This window comes from Camelus dromedarius, chromosome 7, assembly GCF_036321535.1.
Source record: "Camelus dromedarius isolate mCamDro1 chromosome 7, mCamDro1.pat, whole genome shotgun sequence".
In the NCBI taxonomy this organism is placed as follows: Eukaryota; Metazoa; Chordata; class Mammalia; order Artiodactyla; family Camelidae; genus Camelus; species Camelus dromedarius.
Genome location: NC_087442.1, coordinates 45787252 through 45809764, shown reverse-complemented (window position 1 = coordinate 45809764; position 22513 = coordinate 45787252). Strand labels below are relative to the sequence as shown.

The 22513-nt window shown below is 32.4% G+C and overlaps 1 protein-coding gene across 1 annotated transcript in view; it reads left to right on the top strand.

The window, feature by feature from the left end:
* The window catches only part of STK31 (serine/threonine kinase 31), a 63205-nt gene extending 44077 nt beyond the window's left edge, over positions 1-19128 (top strand). The window contains 3 exon segments of the mRNA XM_031455055.2: positions 2581-2703; positions 12260-12328; positions 18901-19128. Coding sequence (XP_031310915.2) covers positions 2581-2703; positions 12260-12328; positions 18901-19128 — 420 coding nt within the window.
* The last annotated feature ends 3385 nt before the right edge of the window (positions 19129-22513 follow it).

Sequence of the window (22513 nt, the reverse complement as noted above, 5' to 3'; positions counted from 1 at the left end):
TATAAGATCTTTGCTTCTCAGTTATGGTGTGTCATGTAGTGTAAGCAATTATGTGTTATCAGTTAGGTCCTGGAACGAGAGTTTCCAAAGTTGTGCGTTATATTTTTTTAACCATAAGTCTTAGGAGCGACTTGAAATTACAGTCAATGGTATTGACACCATTAACATTAATTATTTTATTGTCATCAAGAAACATTTAATTGCTGGGAAGTACACAAGGAAAACTAGGAGGCCATCTCCTCTCTCCCCATCTGCTGGTGCCCTCCTCAATAGATTAAATTTAGCTGTATATACTTTGCTGTTTTTTGATTAATGAGCATTTTTAGAAACTAGAGAACCTTGGGCTTTTACATTTAGTTCAAGTGTCGGTTCAACTATATTGGTTGTTAATTTGGTGCCATATTATCTCAGAAGAGGCAGTTTGTAGGGATAACAAACATCAAACAGTTAAAGAGCTTACTGTGATCTTTTTTTTTCTTTTTGGTAGAATGAGCAATTTCAAAATATACACAATCATGAGAGAGAAATTCTTTTATAGAAAAACAGCTTTATTAATACATAATTCCCATTTCGATATGTACAATTCAGTATGAGTTTTTAATATAGTCACAAGAGTCCGCATCAGTCAGTACAGTCTAATTCCAGAACATTTTTATCACCCTCAAAAAGAAACCCCATACCGATTTGCAGTCCCTCCCCCTTTCTTCTCTACTCAGCATCTTGGAAACCTCTAATCTACTTTCTGTCTCCATGGATTTGCCTAGACTGGACATTTCCTATAGATAAGAGTCATATATGTGGCCTTTTGCAATTGGCTTATTTCACTTAGCATGTTTTCAAGGTTCATTCATGTTGTAACATGTGTCTGAACTTCATTCCTTTTAAAAAATGCCCAAATAGTATTTTTTTGTATGGATATGCCATATTTTGTTTTTACATTCATCAGTTTGTGGACATTTGGGTTTCCACTTTTTGACTGTTGTGAACAGTGCTACTATGAACATTAGTACAAGTTTCTGTGTGGACATATGTTTTCTTTTCTTGGGAGTGGACTTGTTGGGTTATATGGTAACTCTGTGTTTCACTTTTTGAAGAACCACGCAGTTTTCCAAAGTGGCAGCACCATTTTACTTTCATCAGTGATATATGAGGATATATGAGGATTCCAATTTCTCTGAATCCTTGCCAGTATTTTATTGTGTATGAAGAGTTCCCTTTTGACCAGTAGAACTCACAATGCTTTATATATCATTTGTAAATCATTGGCTAATGCCACCTGTCTGTAGTTTCAGTGGCGTTCATATGGTACCTCAAAAAGATGAGAAAATAAAAATGTAAAACTCTAACTATAAAGGATTTATACAAAATGGATTTGCTGAAATATTTATATTAATTTATTTGAAACTTAGGATAACATCTTAAGAAAAATAACTGAGTTGTGAGTTTTAAAAAGTTCTCAATTCTTAGGGATCTTGGTTGATATGCCTTTTGAGCATATCATCTGTACAGCTCTAGGAATCATGAGCTGTATTCTTCCCCTTTATACTGATTTGTCAGTTATTATTATCCCTCTAAACATTGTCTGTAATCTTTTATTTAAAGTTACTTACTTTGAAATATTGATTAAATTCACCTTTTGTTCCATTTTTTATCTTACTCTCAAATTGAGATGTTAAACAGGAAGAGTAATTTGAAAAGCAATTGCAGTCAAGAACATTGCTTCTCAGACTTTACAGTACATATGAATCTCCTGGGAATCTTGTTAAAATGCAGTTTTTAGAAATTGAAGTAAAATTAGTATATAACATTATATGTTTCAAGTGTACTAAAATGCAGATTTTATTCAGCATTTCTAGAATGGAGATTCTGTATTTCTCACAAGCTCCCAGGTGGTACTGTAGCTACTGGTCTTTGGACCACACTCTGAGATGCAAGAATAAAGATAGTAGGAGGAGAAGATAATTAACATTTAGTGATATGTGCTAGGTAATTACTGATCTGATTACCGTCACCTTTATAATAATTGTTTTAGGCTCAAAGAGTTAGTTAAAGCCCAAGGTCACACAGCAAATAAGTGGCAGAGTGGGAATTGCAGTCAAAGTCTGTCTGAATCCAGAGTTCATGTTCTTGTCATTGATCATCCTTTGACATGTTGGAAATGGTAGACTTAGAAAATGGTCCGTAAGGAAGGAAAGTAACTTTGTAGACTTGTGGCTTTTAAAAGTTATTTAGAATTTTCAGAATTAAAAAAATAGCACTGCCTCTTGCCCTTATGAAATTTATTGAAAAAAAAAGAGTACCAAATTCTTAAAGAATCAATAGTTCTTAGTTTTTCATCTGTTGAGTCTACAATATGAAATGTAATCATAGTCTGTCTCACTGTCATGAGACACTGTTTATGAGACCGATTTTGAGAGCAATTTATAATAGTGGAAATTGGGTAAAAATGTTTAAAAGCAAGAGAGAATAAAATACTTCAAGTGAATACTTTTTTTTGGTGTTGATTAAACACAGAAAGCCACCTTAACTGTGTTGTCTCTAAAATATTTAACCTACCAATATTTAACCGATTTTTTGTAGAGTCAGCGAGCCTCAGTGAACATGATGGTTGGTGACTTGAGTTTACTGTCACCTGAGTTGAAAATGGGAAAACCTGCTTCTCCAAGTTCTGACTTATATGCTTATGGCTGCCTATTATTGTGGGTATGTTATTTTTTTTTATTGAAACAGATAAAACATTTATATATATTTCATTACAGAAAGTGATGATTGTAGTGGTTTTTCTCAATATATTACACTGGATAAAAAGCAGAAAAAATTTTCCAACTGTTTTTAAAGTTTTATCATAAACTGTTCCTGTGTAGTTCTTTGAACAACATGGGTTTGAAATGTGCAGATTCACTTAAACATGGTTTCTTTTTCAGTAGTAAAGACTATAGTAGTATACCATCTGTAGCTGCATGGATACAGAGGAACCATGGATAAAGAGGGCTGACTGTAAATTATATGCAGATTTTCAGTTGTCCCAAGTGTTGGTGCCTTAACCTCCATTCAGTTGAACCTCCTACAGTTGTTTAAGGGTCAGCTGTACTTCCTGTCACCTATTATGTACTTTCCAAAATTTGGCTTGATATATATTTTACATATCATACTGTTGTCTTAGTTTTATTAACTGTGAAGTTGATTTTGTTCTATATTAACCTGGAAGCAATTCATGCATATATGGAAAACAAATATTAAGTGAGCCTTGAGTAAATGTTCCTGCTTTCAGTGTAAACCAAATAGCTGTTTCTTATCCATGATTTAAACCTGTGAAATATGAGGGATTAAGTATTAACAAGGGAAAGATGTCTGTTCTCACTTCTGCTTAACATTATTCTAGAGGTTCTAGCCCAGGGATCAGCAAAATTTTCTATAAAAGGCCAGATGGTAAATATTTTGGGCTTTGTGGGTCATATGATTTCTGCTGCGATAGCATGAAAGCAGCCATAGATAGTACATAAATGAATCCGTGTCTCTGTTCCAATAAAACTTTATTTGTGGACATTGAAATTTTAATTTCATACAATTTTCATGTGTCATGAAATAGTATTCTTTGATTTTCTTTCAAATATTTAAAAATGTGAAAACTGTTCTTGGCTTTGAGTCTATGAAAATAAGCAGTGGGATGGATTTGGCATGCAGACTGAAGTCTGCTGATCCTGGATCTAGCCAGTCAAATAAGGCAATAAAAAGAAATAAAAGGCATACAGTTTGAAAATGAAGAAATAAAGCTGTCTTTATTTACATATTACATGATTAGTTATGTGGAAAATTTTTAGGAATGTTATGTACATAAGAGCTACTAAAACTAACAAGTTCAGCAAGGTTGCAGGATACAAAGTCAGTATAATAATTAATTGTATTTCTGTATACTAGGAAATTGAAAATTAAGTCATTTATAGAAATATAAAAAATATGGATTATTTAGAGATAAATTTGACAAAAGATATGCAAGACCTATACACTGGAAGATACAAAGTATTGTTGAGAGAAATTAAAGAAGGCAGAAATAAATGGAGAGATGCACTGTGCTTATGGACTGGAAGACTCAGTGTTGTAATGACATGAGTTCTCCCAAGTTGGTCTAGATTCAATATAGTTCCAACAAAAGTGCTTTTAGGCTTACTTTTTTTTTTGCAGTCATTTACAATCATATTCTATAGTTCATATGAAAATACATAGGTTTTGGGGTAGCTAAAACAATTTTGAAGAAGAATAAAATTGGAGGACTTTGATTTTTAAGACGTAATAAAATTGTAATAAATCAATATGGTGTGATACTGGTCTAAAGTTAGATATACAGATCAATGGAACAGAATAGAGACAGTAGAAATAGACCCACTCATATATGGTCAGTTGATTTTTGATAAACGTGCCAAGGCAATTCTATGAGGGAAAGAATAGTTTTCAACAAAGGTACTGTAACAATTGGTATCTATATGTAAAAAATATGACTCAACTTTGACTCAACCCTTGCACAGTGTATAAAAATTAATTAAATATATATTACACCTTAATGTAAAACCTAAGTCTCTGAAACTCAGGAGACAATCTTACTGACTTTGAGTTTTGGTGAAGATTTCTTAATAATAGGACATAGAAAACATCAAGTTTAAAAGCAAAAAATAATTTGGATTTCATCAAAATTCAAAACTTTGCTCTTCAGAAGACACTGAAAATGAAAGGCAAGTCATGCGTAGACTGGGAGGAAACATTTACAAAACGTTTATCTGACAAAAGACTTGTATCCAGCTTACAAAGAACTCTTACAACTCAATAATAAAAAGACAACTCAACTTAAAAATAGGCAAAATATTTAAATAGGTACTTAACCAAATAAAATGTCCACATGGCAAATAAGCATGTGAAAAGATGCTCTCAGTTATTAGGGAAATTAAAACCAAAATGAGATACTACCACACACCCACTATAATGTCTAAAATTAAAGACTGACAATACCAAATGTTGGCTAATGTGTATAGCAGCTAAAACTCTTGTATATTACTGAGGGGAATGTAAATGTAACAGCCTCTTTGGAAAACAATTTGGCAGTTGTTAAAAGTTTAAACATAAACCTATAATATGACCTAGCTGTTTCACTCGCAGGTATTTAGCCTAGAGAAATGAACGTGTATGTCCACACGAAGACTTGTGCATAAATACTCAGACATTTTATTTGTAGTAGCCAAAAACTGGGAACAACCCAGGTGCCCATAAACAACTGAATGGCTAAACAGTCTGCTGTATATCTATCCATTGGAATACTACTCAGCAATTAAAAGGAATGAACTATTAATACAAGCATACCTTGTTTTATTGTGCTTTGCTTTATTGTGCTTTACAGATAACTGTGTTTTTTATATATTGAAGATTTGTGGCAACCCTGCATTGTCAGATGATGGTTAGCATTTTTTAGCAATAAAGTATTTTTAAACTTTTAAACTAACATATGCATTTTTTTAGCCATACTGCTATTGCACACTTAATAGGTTATCGTATAGTGTAAACATGACTTTTATGTTATGGGAAACTAAAAAAATTTATCTGACTTCCTTTATTGTGACATCTGAGTTATTGCAGTGGTCTGAAATTGGACCTCAATATTTTTGAGGTTTGCCTTTACACCCAGTAATATGATGCAATCTCAAAATAATTCTGCCATGCTAAAGAAACCAAAAGAAAGAGAGTATATACTTTATGGTTCTGTTTATATAAAATTCTAAAAAATGCAGACTTATCTATGGTGATAGATCATCAATGCTCTGGGGTTTGAGGGTAGAGGGGAAGGGAGGGATAGATTACAAAGGGGCATGAGGAAATATTTTTGGTATGATCATCATGTCCAGCTTGATTGTGGTGATTTTGTAGGAGTATACTTATACAAAACTTATATATACTTATATAAGTATATACTTACACAAAACTAATTACATTATATACCTCAAATATATATATTTTAGTATACATAAATTATACCCCAATAAAGCTATAATAAAGAGAGTGTTTATACCTACCCAAGTAGTAATCAGTGGGAATCCCATTCCACAATCAATTATTCACAAGTTTTAGCCTTATGCTAGCATGTGTATTTAAAGTTGTCTGGTTTCACAGAATCATCATAGCCATAGAAATGATTATACTGGCATTTTTATCATTGCATCAGTAATCTCCTTACTGTTTACATCAGAGGGATGAAAGTTAATGTCTCAAATGTTCTTGTGTTCCTGAGAACTATCATAAAATACCACTTAAGTATGGTGATAGCAGTCTTTATTCCACCAATTTCCTTTCATCTTTAAATGGTAGTAAAGAGCTCTATTAGTAAATACACTGTTGTTGCATTGAATTCCTGCTCATCTTTAATGTTGACTAAGGTCTTCTAAAATCTTTAGTTTTAAATTATCATGTGTTTCAGTTGACTGGTTTTTAGTCTTCAGTCCTTTTAACTTTAACATATGTATATATGTATAAATTAGTATAGCCATCACCACAGTTAGGACAGAGAACAGTTCCATAACTCAAAACAAACAAACAAGCAAACAAACAACAAAACCCCTATGTGCTATCCCTTTCTAGTCACACCTTCTCCCTAACCCTTAACCATTGGCAACTGCTGGTCTTTTCTCTATCACTACAGTTTTGTCTTTTTAAGAATGTTGTATAAATGTTATCTTACAGTATGTAACCTTTTGAGGCTAGCTGCTTTGCTCAGCATAATGCCTTTGAGATTCATTCAAGCTACTTAGTATATCAGTAGTTCATTCCATTTTTGTTGCTGAGTAGTACTCTATAATATGAATGTGCCAACTTTATCTCTTCACCTGTTGAAGGACATTTGGGTTGTTTACAGGTTTTGGCTATTACAAATAAAGCTGCCATAAACATTTGTATATAGGTTTTTGTGTGAACATATGTTTTTATTTCTCCAGAATAAATACCCAGGAGGGAGATTGTTGGGTTGATTGTAATTGTATGTATAATTTTATATAGAGATGCCAAACTTACTTAGAGTGGCTGTACCATTCTGTTTTCTCACCAGCAATGTATGAGAGTTTCAGATGCTCTGCATCATTGTTAATATCTCATATTGCCCTTATTTTCTGTTTTAGCCATTCTCTTAGGTCTGTAGTAGTGTCTCATTGTGGTTTTAATTTAAATTTCTCTAATGGATAATGAAGTTGAGCATGTTTTTGATTATTATTTGCCTTCCATATATCCTCTATGGTGAAGTGACTGTTCAAATCTTTTGCCCGTTTAAAAACTGTTTTTCTTACTGTTGAGTTGTGAACATTTAAAAATATGTTCTGGATACAAATATCTTAACAGATGTTGTTTGAAATATTTTTCCTAGTCTATAACTTGTCTTCTCATTCTCCTAACAGTGTCTTTTGCAGAGAAAAAGGTTTTAATTTTGATGAAGTTTAACTTATTGTTGTTTTCCTTCTATAGATAATGCTTTTAGTATTGTATATAGGAAATCTTTGCCTAACCCTAGGTTATAAAGATTTTCTCTTATATTTTCTTTTAAAAGCTTTATAGTTATGTGTTTTACATTTAGATCTAGGATCTGTTTTGATGTAATTTTTCTGTAAGAAGTGAGGTTTATGTCAAAGTTCATTTTTTTGCATATGGGTTGTCCAGTTGTTTCAACACCATTTATTAAAAAGACAGTGATTCTCTACTGCATTTCCTTTGCATGTTTGTGAAAAATCAGTTGGTAATATTTGTGTGAATCTGTTTCAGGACTTTTATTCTGTTTCATTGATCTGTGTATCTGTTTACCAATACTACACTGTCTTGATTACTGTATTTTTATAGTAGTAAGTAGTATATAGTAAGATAGTTTAAGTATAGGTAGTTTAAGTATAAGTAGTATATAGTAGTAAGATAGTTTATCTTAAAATTGGGTAGTATGATTAGTAAAACAGTTTTTTCAAATTGTTTTAGCAGTTCAGGTATCTTTGCCTTTTCAGATACATTTAGAAACAGCTTTTCTATATGTACAGAAAGCTTCTGTGATTTTGAATAGAACAGATCAGTTTGGGGAGAAGTGGCATTTTGAGTAATTGCATCTTTACTGTGTTAAATCTTTTAATCCATGACCTCCATTTTTTAAGTCTTCTTTGATTTGTTTCATCAGCATTTTGTTATTTTGAGTGTGTAGATCCTATCCATGTGTTGTTAGATTTTATACCTAAGTATTCCATTTTTTGGAACTATTGTGATATCTTAAAAATGTTTTCTAGTTGTTCAGGTTCTTTTTTTAAACAATTTTTTTGGATAGGAAATTTAGTTTAGTTCCAAAGGTTATGGATATTTTGATCTTCCTCCTCAAATAAAGCAGGTTACAATAGAAGAACCTAGTGTAAAATGTGTACAAAGGCACATACCCAAGGGTTGTGCTTGAAAAGGCAATGTTTAGAGTTAAACTGGAATCATTAGCAGAAATCTTATTTCCAGAGCCATCAGTAGATTACTATCATGTTATGGCTTTTAAAAGTTTTAGAATTAGCAAAAATAAAAGTAACAGCTTATTTGATGTCAAAACACTAGAATACTGACTATAGATATTTTGAGGCATATTGTAAGATATTCTGGTTTAGGATCATTTTTGTTATGAGACCCAGATTGAATGACGGAAATATTTTGAAGACTGCCTTCAACTACTCAAAAATTCTAGTGTTTTGAGTGTTGGCAACCCTTCCATCTCCAGCAGTAAACTGTATCTTTTAACTGGTATATTTGGAAGATAGTCTTAAAGTCATTTGTATTAAGATGCTTCTATATTTTTTCAGGTTATAATGAAATTTTTAAAGACATTTCTAGAACCCATTAAAAATAGTACAGCACTTCTGGCGTTATAGTGAAAAAAATTGTGTTTGTGTGTGGGTGCTGCTGTGAGGAAGCTGAATAATTTTAAAATAAAAGCGATTGGCTCTTTTATTCAGGTGACGCTTTTTTAGCATGACTTTCTCTGAAATGCAACCTTTTTCCCTACTTGAATTTTCTCTTAACATACTATACGTTTCTTTTATTTATCTTTATTATTGTCTGCTCTGCCAGTAGAATGTAAGCTCCTTTAAGGCAGTTTGTCTTGTTTGCTCCTGTATTCTAAATGCCTAAGAGTGTGTGCCTGGTGCAGAGTAGTTGCTGGAATATTATGGAATGCATGCCTTTACCATATCCAAATGAATGTTTAAATTTTAGCCACAATTATGTGCTGAAATACTATTTAAAAAATAAAATGTGCCATGTTTCCTTGATGAGTTCATCTACTCAGCCATGTCTCAACCATGGCCCCTTATATATTTCTTTGGAAAATTGTTTATAAAGATTTTCTTTTTATTCCAACTTCAAACTTATTCCTAGAATATGTTAGTGGTCATAATGATCACTCATTGAATAACGTAGCCTTGCAGTTTTTGGACCTCCTTAACAACTTGAGACCCATACCTTCATGCCATTTCAGTTATCTTCCAAAACCATGATTTTGTGATTCCCTATAATTTCTATTTTACAAAAGTAATAGAATCCAATCCAATATATATCTGGACAGGACTTCCAGTTCTCTCATTTTACTTTAACTGCTTTTAAATTTCCAATATATTTTTTTTAATTGAAGTAAAGTCAGTTTACAATGTTGTGTCAATTTCTGGTATACAGCACAATACTTCAGTCATATAGGAACATACATATATTCGTTTTCATATTTTTCACCATTGGTTACTACAAGATACTATATATAGTTCCCTGTAATATACAGTATAAACTTGTTGTTTGTCTATTTTATGTATATTAGTATCTGCAAATCTAGAACCCCCAATTTATCCCTTCCCACGCCCTTCCCCTCTGGTAACCATAAGTTTGTTTTCTCTGTCTGTGAGTCTGTTTCTTATTATAAATAAGTTCGTTGGTCTTTTTTTAAAAATTCCACATATAAGTGATATCATATGGTATTTTTCTTTCTCTTTCTGACTTACTTCACTTAGAATGATAGTCTCCAGGTCCATCCATGTTGCTGCAAGTGACATTATTTTATTATTTTTTATGGCCAAGTAATATTCCATTATAGAAATATACCACAACTTCTTTATCCAGTCATCTGCTGATGGACATTTAGATTGCTTCTATGCCTTGGCTATTGCATATAGTGCTGATATGAACATTGGGGTGCATGTATCTTTTTGATTTAACATTCCCTCTGAATATATGCTCAAGAGTGGGATTGCTGGATCATATGGTAAGTCTATTTTTAGTCTTTTGAGGAAACTCCATACTGTTTTCCACTGTTGGCTGCACCAACAGTACAGGAGGCTTCCCTTTTCTCCACACTTTCTCCAGCATTTATCGTTTGTGGACTTTTGAACGATGGCCATTCTGACTGGTATGAGGTGATATGTTGTCTTAGTTTTGATTTGCATTTCTCTGATAATTAGTGATATTGAGCATTTTTTCATGTACCTGTTGGCCATTTGTATGTTTTCATTGGAGAATTGCTTTTTTAGGTCTTCTGCCCATTTTTGAATTGGGTTTTTTTTTATTATTAAACTTGTATCTGTTATATATTCTGGAAATTAAGCCTATTCTACTGGTATGAGTGTTTTAATAGTTTGAGCGAAGCATAGAAATCTATTTGGGTTCCTTTACCCTCCCCACTTTTAAATATCATTCATTATCTTGAGCATCAGATAATGCTATAACTTGTTTTAATCATCATATATACTTTAGGAAACTCATGGTGAGAAGAATAGTCTTTGGTATTTATGTTTCTATTCTGTACACTGTTATTTCTTCCTTCTTGATGCTGCAACATTCCTTTCTGAAAAATTCATTTCCTTTTTGTTTGAGGTACTTAGCCATTCTTTAAGAGTTTGTCTTCTAGTGAAAAATTCTTCTATTTTCCCTTCACGTAGAAACATCTTGATTTCACTTTCATTCCTGAAGGATAGTTTCACTGGATGTAGAATTTGTGTTTGAAAGTTCTTTTCTTTATCAGTTAAAAAAATGGTGGTTGTGTTACTTCCTTTTAATCTCCATGGTTTTACATGAAAAATCCTCTGTTACTCAAATTGATATTCCTATATTAATGTTTTGTTTCTCTTTGGTTGCACTCAAGATTTTTTCTTTGTTTTTAGTTGTCAGAAATTCCAATAATTTTCTTTGAGTTTATGCTATTTAAGTCACCTTCTTTTTGAAAACTGGGTATTTTATATTAAAGAATTATTAATTTTTATTGTTATATTGTGATTGTGTCAAAATAAGGCTTTAATCTTCCTTGATGGAGGAAGGTTATAAGACATCCTGTCACTATGTTGTTCCTCAAGTCCTGGGGTCTCTCATCAGTTTTCCTTCCTCTTTTGACCTGTCAGAGATCTCTTTTTGTTGTCTTTTATGTTGTTTCTGAACTTAGTGGTGAGGAGCAGGAATAGTTTAGAAGTCCTTTTATTCATTTTTAAATTACAGTATGTGGAACTTATTTAAATCTGGGTTTAAGTAAATGATAAGAAAATAAAATATGAGGTGATTAAAATTAGAAAACTTGATATTTTATATTCAAGAATTATTAATTTTTTAGTGTGATATTGTGATTATATCAAAGTAAGACTTTATTTTTTAGAAATATGTAGTAAAACATTTATAGATGAAATTATGAGATATATAGGATTTTCCTCAAAAATAATATATATGGGTTTGTACATAGGGCAAGAGTGATCATTGGTTGATGGTTGTTGGGGCTGAGTGATAAATACATGGGATTCAGATTATCTTTGTGTATGTAAGAAGTTCTCCATATTTGATAGTTTATAAAAGTTAGCAAGTATTTCTTGAACACAGGTTAGGTATTAATGAGGAAGCAAACTTGCCTGATAAATTTTCTTTGTGTTTAATATATGAGTACTGATGAAGCCAATACAGTGTAAGCTACTGCATATTAATATATTTGCTTGTAAGGTGAGGAAATATTAAAAGTGCTTATAGTATGTGCATCAACTCTTGATTGATACTTTAGGAGCCCCAGTAACTGTTTGGTTGCTTGTGAACAAGTAGTGGTGGTGTTTTTTTTTTTTTTTTAATGAAGATATTTTTATTTTGCTAGAAGTAATGTGCTTTCTTTGATCTCTTCTCTCTAGAACCTAAAGAGTTTCAGATTGGCCTCTGCTATAGGATTGGTATTTTAATACATTGGGAATTTATTCATTCTTATTCTCTTTAACAGCTTTCTGTTCAAAATCAGGAATTTGAGACAAATGAGGAAGGAATTCCAAAGGTGGATCAGTTTCATTTGGTATGTGACCTTTTTGTCATTTAATGGTTGGAAACCTGAGATATAGATGTGTAGCAGTAATAAGACTTATATTTGACTGAAGATTTGCAGGAATACAAAATAGCATTCACACTAAAGAAGTATTGAAAAATTTAAGCACCCTAACTTACACTCTTGGCAGAAAATTACTGCTGGAGAGTACTGCTGAATTGTATGTTTGTCACACAAATTATGTAAGTATTCTGTGTAATAATTAAGGAAAGACAGTCTTTGCTGTATCTTCAAAGATCACATTATATTGAAACTAATGTTTTACTACTTTTTGTACGTATCTAGCTGTGTCTTTTCTTTGTCATACATGTGTGTCATTGCTAATTGCTTTGAGGTATGGGTATAGCCAATGTATTTTGAGTACCTATTCTATATCAGGAATTGGTACTGGTTTCTAGGATTGCAGCATTGAAGAAATTAATAATTTAGAAATATGAACAAGTTAAACAACCAAGATCTATATATAGAATATTAAGAAAATACTTTGAAGGAAACTAATTTTTAATTTGGCAGAGAGAGGAGGAGGCAAGAGGTTGTTAAAAAATGCCACCAAATAGTTATTTGAATAGGTGAATCTTCAATATTGAATTAGGATTTTACAAGAGGTAGAATGAGGTGATAGGCATTTCAGGTAAACACAGTAACTTGCACTAAAACATGGAAATATTAAAATCTTTGAAATTATGTAGTCCTCAGTGTGACTAGATATTAAGGTGTTAATTATGGCAATGAACAAGTCTATGAAAGTATAATGATCTGACTATAAAAAATTCTCTTGCCATTTTTTTTAAGAACATATTTATTTTGTATTTTACGACTGCTTTTATGACTTTACTTTTTTAAGAGCAGTTTTAGGTTCACAGCAAATTTGAGAAGGTAGAGATTTCCCATGTATCCCCCACATATGCAGTTTATCCATTATCAACATCTCCTAACATAGTGGTACATTTTGTTACAATTGATTAACCTACATTGACATTATCCATGGTTTACATTAGGGTTCACTCGTGGTGTTATACATTCTTAGGGTTTGCACACATGCATGATGACATGTATCCACGATCATAATATCATACAGAGTATTTTCACTGCCCCAAAAATTCTTTGTGCTCTACCTATTCATCTTTACTTTCTCCAAGTCCCTGGAGACTTATCTTTTTACTGTCTCCATAGTTTTGCCTTCTCTAGCATGTCATATAGTTGAAGTCATAAAGTATGCAGCCTTTTTATTTTGGCTTTATTCCACTTAATAATATGCACTTAAGGTTCCTCCATGTCTTTTCTTGGCTTGTTAGCTCAATTCTTTTTAGCGTTGAATCCATTGTTTTAATGTACTTGTTTATTTATCCCTTCACCTACTGAAGGACAACTTGGTTGTTTCCAGGTTTTGGCAGTGATGAATAGAGCTGCTATAAACATCCAGTTGCAGGTTTTTATGTAGACATAGTTTTCATTTCCTTGGGTCAGTGCCAAGGAGTGCAGTTGCTGGATTGTATGGTAAGAGTATATTTAGATTTTTAAGAAACTGTCAAACTGTCTTCCAAAGTAGCTGTACCATTTTTCATTGCCACCTGCAGTGAATGAGAGTTCCTTTTGCTTTACAGCCTCGCTTGCATTTGGTCAATATTTTGAATTTTGGCCATTCTAATAAATACGTAATAGTATATTGTTGTTTTAGTTTATTTTCCCTCATGACGCGATATGGAGCATCTTTTCATATGCGTATTTGCCATCTGTATATCTTCTTTAGTGAGGTATTTGGCAAGGTCTTTGGCTCATTTTTTAATCATGTTTTCTTATTGTTGAGTTTTAGGAGTTATTTATATATTTTGAATAACAGTCTTTTATCAGGTATGTCTTTTACAAATATTTTCTCACTCTGAAGTGAGCTTTTTTGTAAGCAGTATACAGATGGGCCTTGATTTTTATATAATCAGCTACCTTATGTCTTTTGATTAGAGCATTTAGTCCATTGACATTTCAAGTAACTATTGATAGGTATGTATTTATTGCCATTTTATTACCTTTTTTTCTGGTTGTTTTTGTAGTTCTCTTGTTTATTTCTTCTTATTGTTTCTTCCCTTGTGGTTTGATGATTTTCTTTAGTAATATGCTTATGTACCTTTCTTTCCAGTTTTTGTGTATCTTTTGAAGGTGTTTGATTTGTGGTTACCATTGGCTTCATATATGTTGACATATAACTATATCTACTAGTTTTAAATTGGTAGTCATTTAAGTTCAAACACATTCTAAAAGATCTATATTTTCTACTTCCCTCTCCATATTTTGTGGCTTAGATGTCATATTTTCCTTCTTCATGCATATCTCTTAACTCATTATTGTACTTATATTTGCTTTTACAATGTTTTTGTCTTTTAATCTTCATATTATCTTGTTTAAGTGGTTGATCATCAGCCTTTACTATATATTTGCTTTACTAGTGGCATTTTTCCTTTCCTATATATTTTTTTCTTCTTGTTACAGCCTTTTCTTTTCCACTTAGAGAAAACTCTGTGAGATTACTTGTTTAGTATTGATGAATTCTTTTAGTTTTTTCTTGTCTGAGAAGTTCTTTATCTCTTTTTCAATTCTAAATGATAATCTTGCTGGGTGGAGTATCATAGGTACAAGACTTTCCCCTTTCTTACTTTGAATCTATTATTGTACTCCCTTCTGGCCTGCAGAATTTCTGCAGAAAAATCAGCTGAAAATCTTATGGGAGTTCCCTTGTATGTGACTCTTTTTTTCTCTTGTTGCCTTTATAATTCTCTTTATCTTTTACTGTTGACATTTTAGTTATACATCTTGGTGTGGGTCTGTTTGGGTTCATTTTGTTTGGGACTGTCTGTGCATCTTAGACCTGGATATCTGTTTCCTTCTTCAGGTTTAGGAAGTTTTCAGTCATAATTTCATCATACATTTTCAGCCTCCTTCACTCTCTTGTCCTTCTGGAACCCCTATAATGCGGATGTTGGTATGCTTCAAGTTATCTCTAAGGTCTCTTAAATTGTTTCATTCATTATCTCTTACACTGTTCTGTCTTTCTTAAACTGTTCCATTCATTATCTAATTTTTCCATTCTAAACTGCCTAATAGTTTTAGCATCAATTAATGATTGTAGTCTAGACACCTTATTTTGTTGAAGAATGGTGATTTTCCAGTTCTGTTATTGCATCTCTGTTTATGAATTGGAATGTTACTATAAAGGTAAACTTTGCCTCAACAGTTAATTGGGTTACCCTAAACTTTAGTTCATCCAGGGAAAGCAATTTTAAGAGTAATGAATTTGTTTCTTAGCAGTCTCTAAAAGGTATCAAATTAAAATTTTTTATTTTAAGTTGTATCATTATAATCTCATGGATTTAAACATTTTAATGTGTCTCAGATTGTTGAAGTCATTTTAAAAAGTCAGTGTTTTTGCTCAATTTCTAATTTTTTGAGGACCCTATTCAAGATGTATCCTGTGATCTTTGTCACAAATCAGATTGTCTTTTATAACTTGCTTTTTGCATAAGATGTCCCTGATTATCTTGTACATTCCTTGCCTAATAACTGGAATTAACCATTTTTCCAAGGAACCTATAATCCTTTTAGTAGGAAATTTAGAGACAAAAATTTGGATGCAAAGATTGATCATTGTTGGTTGGGATTTTTCAATAGGAAGTGCATTTTTTATTAGAAAAAGAAGAATGAATACAGACATTATATAGATATTTCCAAATCAGATTCAAGATTATAGGCTTTTTACTTAATTTTAAATACAAGTCCCTTCTTACTTTGATACTAGTAATCTTAATTTTTGTGGTATTAACAATTACATACAATGAATGTGATAGTTTAAAAATGACAATATTATTAAAAAGTATAGGTTATTGAATATAGTTAAACATTTCTTTGAAGTTCTTTCTTTTTGACTTTAGGAAGTATCTTACTAGATCTTTATCCCACTAAGATTGGACAGTCCAAAATACTTGTTTTAAAGTCAATTGAAATAATTTTCTATGTGATTATGTTACCTGATACATAATTAAGTCCATTTGTTTGATTTTGCTTTTGACATTTAGGGATTGCTTTTTTGTTTGTTCTTTAACTGTGTAAAACCAATTTTATATAATTTTATAATTTGTGAGAGTGAAAAGCTTAAGGTAGAAATTCTTTCTGCTGTAGTTACTTTTGGGAATTGAGTCAACTGTTTTTCCCTAGTAATTATGTAATTTTATTTTATACATTTAGATTTTTGATACAGTTATAATTATCCTGGTGTTTGGTGTGAGGAATAGATCTGATTTTATCTTTTTCCATTGGGTCCATTTGTCTTAGTACCTTTTATTGGAAAGTTATCCCCTTCTTCCATTAGAAATGCCACCGATTCATATAATAAAGTTTTATTTGTGCAGGAGTATATTTTTATTTTTTCCATTTTGTTCCACTGATGTGTTTATTCATATCCCAGTGCCATATTCTTTTTAATTAACAGACTTTGATATCTTTTAATACTTGAGAAGGCTAGTTCCTTCCTTACTGCTACTTTTTATCAGAGCCTTTCATATCTGTCCTCGCTTATTATTCTTATAAAAGATCTTTACAGTTAATTTATCGAGTTCCAAGGGGAAAAACTGAATTTTATTGGAATCATGTAAAGTTTATAAATTAACTTAAAAATTGACACATTTGTGGTGAGATCCTTTTTGTCTAAGATTTTCTACATGTTCTAAATCTGTTTTTGTGGCTTTCAAGAGCATATGCTATTTTTTCTCATTTAGGTTTTGTAAGTTTTAGTTTATACTTACTAAAGATACTATTTTAAAATCTGTTTTAAAACGTATTCTGTAGAATGAAGTATGGGCATTATTTGCTGAATACCTGCTATATCCCTGATACTGTGTTTGCTGTTGGAGATGAAGTGATAAACTAAAATTTCTGACCTTAAGCATCTTAGAGTCTGATGAGGACAGTAGCAATAAATAGGTGATTTTTATTCAGTGTGAAATGTGCTGTAATTAGAGTCATCACAGGGAGCAAAAAAAGCATACCCAGGTATTTTGGGAGGTGGAACTAGTGGAAGAGCAACATTATAGTGTTATTTACATGTGATAACACAAATAACATTCTTTAAAATAGTGGTACATAATAAATTCTGGTCTCCATAATGATGATGATGGTGGTAGTGGTGCAGAAGTGTTTCAAAAGGATGTCACTTCATAGGTGAAACTAGAAGCGTTTGACCATGTAACGGAGGTTACCCTTCCAGACAGGAATGTCAATGTAAAATTTTCATAGTATCAAACTCTGACTAGTGTCCCAAAAAAGAGGGAAAGGGGGAATTAAAAAATGTCCTTTTTAAAAAATTTTAATTTTTAAAAAATTTTCCAGTTTTATTAGGTAGAATTATTACAGTTTGCACATGTACAATATATTGTATGTAAATACATATACACAATATACTGTACATATTTTTCAAGAATTTACATATATGTACTGTTCACTGTTTCCAAGAATATTTAGAGCTTTAACTTTTTAAACTTACACAGTTATCAAAGGAATAAAGCCAACCGCAGAATAAGAATTCAGAAAGATACATATACCCTGCTATTAACAGCAGCATACTTTATAATTGCCAAGATATGGAACCATCCCAAGTGCACATCAGTAGATGAATGGATAAAGAAGATGCAGCATATATATGTAATGGAGTACAACTCACCCAGTAAGAAAGGATATTTTGCCATTTGCGGCCCTTCATTCACTTTTGTTTTTCTTTTCACTTCAAAAATCTGAATTTTATTACTGGCATAAACACTTCAATTGCATCAAAAACAATAAAATACCTAGAAATAAACTTAACCAAGGAGGTTACCTATACTCTGAAAACTGTAAAACATTGATGAAGGAAATTGATGATACAAAGAAATGGAAAGGTATCTTGTGCTCTTGGATTGGAAGAATCAACATTATCAAAATGGCTGTACTATCCAGAGCAGTCTACAGATACAATGCAATCCTTGTCAAAATAGTCATATTTTTCACAGAACTAGAACAAACAATTCCATAGTTTATATGGGATCATAAAAGAACCGAACTGCCAAAGCAATCTTTTGTAGGGTTTTTTTTTTTTTTTCTTTCTTCTTTTTGTTCTCTTTTCTTATAGTTTGATTGCTAGGGAAGTTCCTTTTACATATGTTGTAAAGCTGGTTTGGTGGTGCTGAATTCTTTCAGCTTTTGTTTATCTTTGAAGCTTTTGATTTCTCCATCAAATCTGAACGAGAACCTTGCTAGATAGACACTTGTTTTTAATATATTTCAACTGTGATTTTTTTTCCTTCTATTTTTTTCCCTGTGATTTGATCCCATTGTTTTCATAGTGGATTAATTCTTTTCCAGTAAAAACTAGCTGAATTTGATAGAAATCTTTAAAGATCTAAATAGGCAAAATTGATTTTGATTAAGTGTTTTGCATTGGATACTCCTTACAGATTTATCTTTTTGTTCATTTGTTTTGTTTTTATTGATTCTTGTTTTATAACATCCCTTTTTTCTTGCAGGATGATAATGTCAGATCCCTCCTTTGCAGCTTGATCTATTGTAGAAGTTCAGTGACTGCTGAAGAAGTTGTAAGTGCTGAATGTTTTGTGCTACCAAAGGAGACATCATCTCCAAACTCAGAAGAAGATACTGAATATTCCCAAAAGAAAGAGGAAGAAGAATTAAAGGTGGAGAGCTCGGATTAACATAAGGAAAAGACAAGAAATGGTGAAGCGAACTTTGATTGATAGATTAGTGTTATTTTGTTGTTGCAGATGTTCCTTTTAAAAACTTTTTTTAGTTTGGTTAAATAAACATAAAAAGTCTGGAAGTGTTCTGGAGCTAGTTGGGTTGTGTCTTTGGTATTCTAGTTCTGAAAAATAAAAGATGTTTGGCTATGCAAAAAAAATTGTATACTTTGAAATTTCATTTAACTAGAGTTATTAAGGAAGAATTTTCCATTTGTAGTTACTTTTTTGAATTGAGTAATTAGAATATGTTATTTGTAACAGAAAAGGTTATTAGATTGTTGGACAGTTCCAACTCAGATTTTCATTGTATAGGCCAGTTCATGATGAAGGGTAATACTTATGTTCAACAAATGATAGTCGGCATTTGCTTTGTACCCAATTCTGGGAACATAAAGATAAACCAAACATGGTCCTTACACTTACAAAGCACATAATCTATTGTGAAAGCTGGAGATCTAAACAGATCCTCATAATACAATATGTAATATCCAGTGATATCTCTGGACAGAGCTTTTATGTGATTTCAGAGGAAAGGTACTCATCCTATGGAAGAGGGGTCTCAGGGAGAGATTTCTGGAGGAGTTACTACATTAGTTAAATCTTAAAGGTGAGTAGTAAAAGTGAAGGAGGGTCAGGAGTATCTTAATTAGCAGAGAAAGCATGATGAAAGCACTGAAGAGAGAAACAGTTTGTTGTGTTTAATAGTAGAATATGACGCAGGGAATAGTCATAGATGAGGGCTTTATGTGAAACAGAAATGCTCATACTTTATAATTTTATAGGAAATGTGGAGTCATTGAAGAATTTTAAACAGTTTTAACTCCCTCAAAATCCATCTTATAGCAACTACCGGATAAGGGATAGGAAGACTGATTTAAAGAATATTATAATAAGGTAGGTGAGCAATGATAAAAGAATCTAGGAAAGGAGAAATAGTGATGAAACATATGGGTCAAATATATGAAACAGGCAGATCGATTGGACTTAGTTATTGAAGTATATGTAGACTAAAGTATGTTAGAGTCTCTAGATGCCTATTCAAAATCTAGTCTTCCTTTCTTCCTTAGTAGTAATTAAGTTTTATTTAGGGTGGCAGTGTACTTGACTAAAAGATTGCATTTACCATTTTTCTCTATTAGTTGAAGCCTTTAGACTAAGTTTTTGCAAATAAGGCTCCTTAGAAGGAGCTTAGTTTGGAGATGTGCCCTTTTACCCTTACCCCTTTCCTATTGCCTGGAAGCTAATAACATGGCTAACATGGTGGCTAGAATTTGAGCAGTCTCCTTGGGCCATGAGATGACCTGGAGGATGAAATTCATGAACTAGGGTGATGGAGCAGCAAGTTAGAAGGAGCTGATGTTCCTAATAATTCTGGAGCCTTTGTACTAGTCTCAAGATTTCATGTTATTTGAGAGAATAAACTCTTACATCAGAGTGTGGTCTCTATATCAGCAGCCTCAGCATCACCTGGAGGCTTATTAGAAATGCAGAACCTTGGCACCACTCCAGAGTTACTAAGTGAGAATCTCTGGGGGTGGAGCCTGGCAGTCTGTGTTTTAACAAGCACTTTAAGTCATTGTAATGCATACTAAAGAGGATCATTGCCACACATTCAAGCTATTGTTACTTTTTTGGGTTTCTTGTTTTATAGTAGAACTTAATTTTAGCTGATTAAGTAATAAACACAGCAGTTAGGTTTAAAGCAAATGTGGATTCAAGGGGACAAAGAACAGATCACTTTACTTATACTCACTCTTTTAAATAAAGAATTAGATCAGCATTTTCCGAATGTGTTCTGCTGAATACTAGTCCCTTGGGATGTTCAGCGCAAAAAGAATTCTGTGATTAGTTGTTTGGAACATAATATTAAGTTGGAGATTGATCACACATATTAGAGGGTAAAAGTTCTAAAAAGTTCTCCAGAAAAGAAACCTGTTCAGTTTTATTTAGCCAGCATTTGCCTGAATTGACAATGAGACTTCCTTTTTTTTCAAATAATACCCAGCAGCTTCTCTCTTATGAAGCTAGAGTTTGAGATTTTGTGGCATACTAAGTTAGAAAGTACTTACTTTTATTTCTTATTTTAAAATGGCAAATATTAATATAAAGTGAAACGAGACAAATTTCTAAGTATCTCTTCAGTGCCACAAATGTTTCTTGAAATATATGTATATAGGTGAAAGGACAATGCAAAGGCAAACAAATGTGTTCACTGCCCTGTGGGCAGTCTGAGAATGATGTAATAAGCTACAAGAACAAAATGTGTGTCATCACAAAGAAGAGGAAAGGAAGAGAGGGATAATGAGGTTGAGGAAGACATTTGACTCATTTTAGAGGTGCAGTAGGATTCTGCTTGTTTGGAACTTGAAGAAAGTATTTCAGACAAAGGAAATTAAGCTCAAAGGGTAGATTTGTGAAAGAGCATGGATTTGACTGGAGTATAGGATATTCACAGGGTAGCTGAGAAAAAGGCTTAGAAAAGTATTTTTGGGACAAATCAGGGTTGTGACTTGCTCTATAAGAGATGGGACTCTTACAAATTTATGAGCAGTTGAATCACACAGTCCTGTTTGTTTTAGAATGAAATAGCTAACTAGAGAGGATGATTTGGGAAGTAATGGCAGTATGGAAAAAGTCAAGGATGGCATATTTCACTGAAGTAATTAAGGCAAAGAAAACATCCTGTTTTAGAACAAGGTATTGAAAGAGAATTAAGAATATAAACTTTCTCAAAAGAAATGTATGGGGAGCCTCTGGACCATTTCATAGTATCAGTGCTAAGTAATTCAGTGTATATTTAAATGTTAATATTTATTAAATTTATTCTTAGCATCTCTCTTTTAACTCAGCAAATGACATGCTTTATCATTTCTTAGTTGTTAGTATAACCATGTCTTCTGCCATTAAAACTACACGTGGAAGCAGTTCTGGAATGGTGGAGTAAGGATCTTTGAAAATCTGCTCCTTTATAAAAGCAACAAGAGCCATGGAAAAAATTGCCAAAATCAACTTTTTCCGAACTCTGGGAATCAACCAGGGACCTGCAACAATTTGAAGAGTATTTGTTCAAGAAAAACATCTGACTCTTGGTAAGAATTGCAAGCTTTGTAGTGTTTTAACTTGCCCTATTGCCGTTTCCTGTCCCCAGCTCTGCAGTAGCCTTATAAACCAACAGCCTCACAATTATATTAGCTGTGAAAGACAGTGGTCTAACAGCCAGTGGAGTTTGCAGAATGTTTCAAGCATCTGATAAAGCCCTGTTGCCAGAGAATTGTCACTATTTGACCTGTCTGGAAGCTCTTTGGAAAAGCCTCATTTATAGAGCTTGTCTTCCTTGACCTAACTCAGGGCATTTGTTGAAAAAAGCCGTGGCAACTGTTCA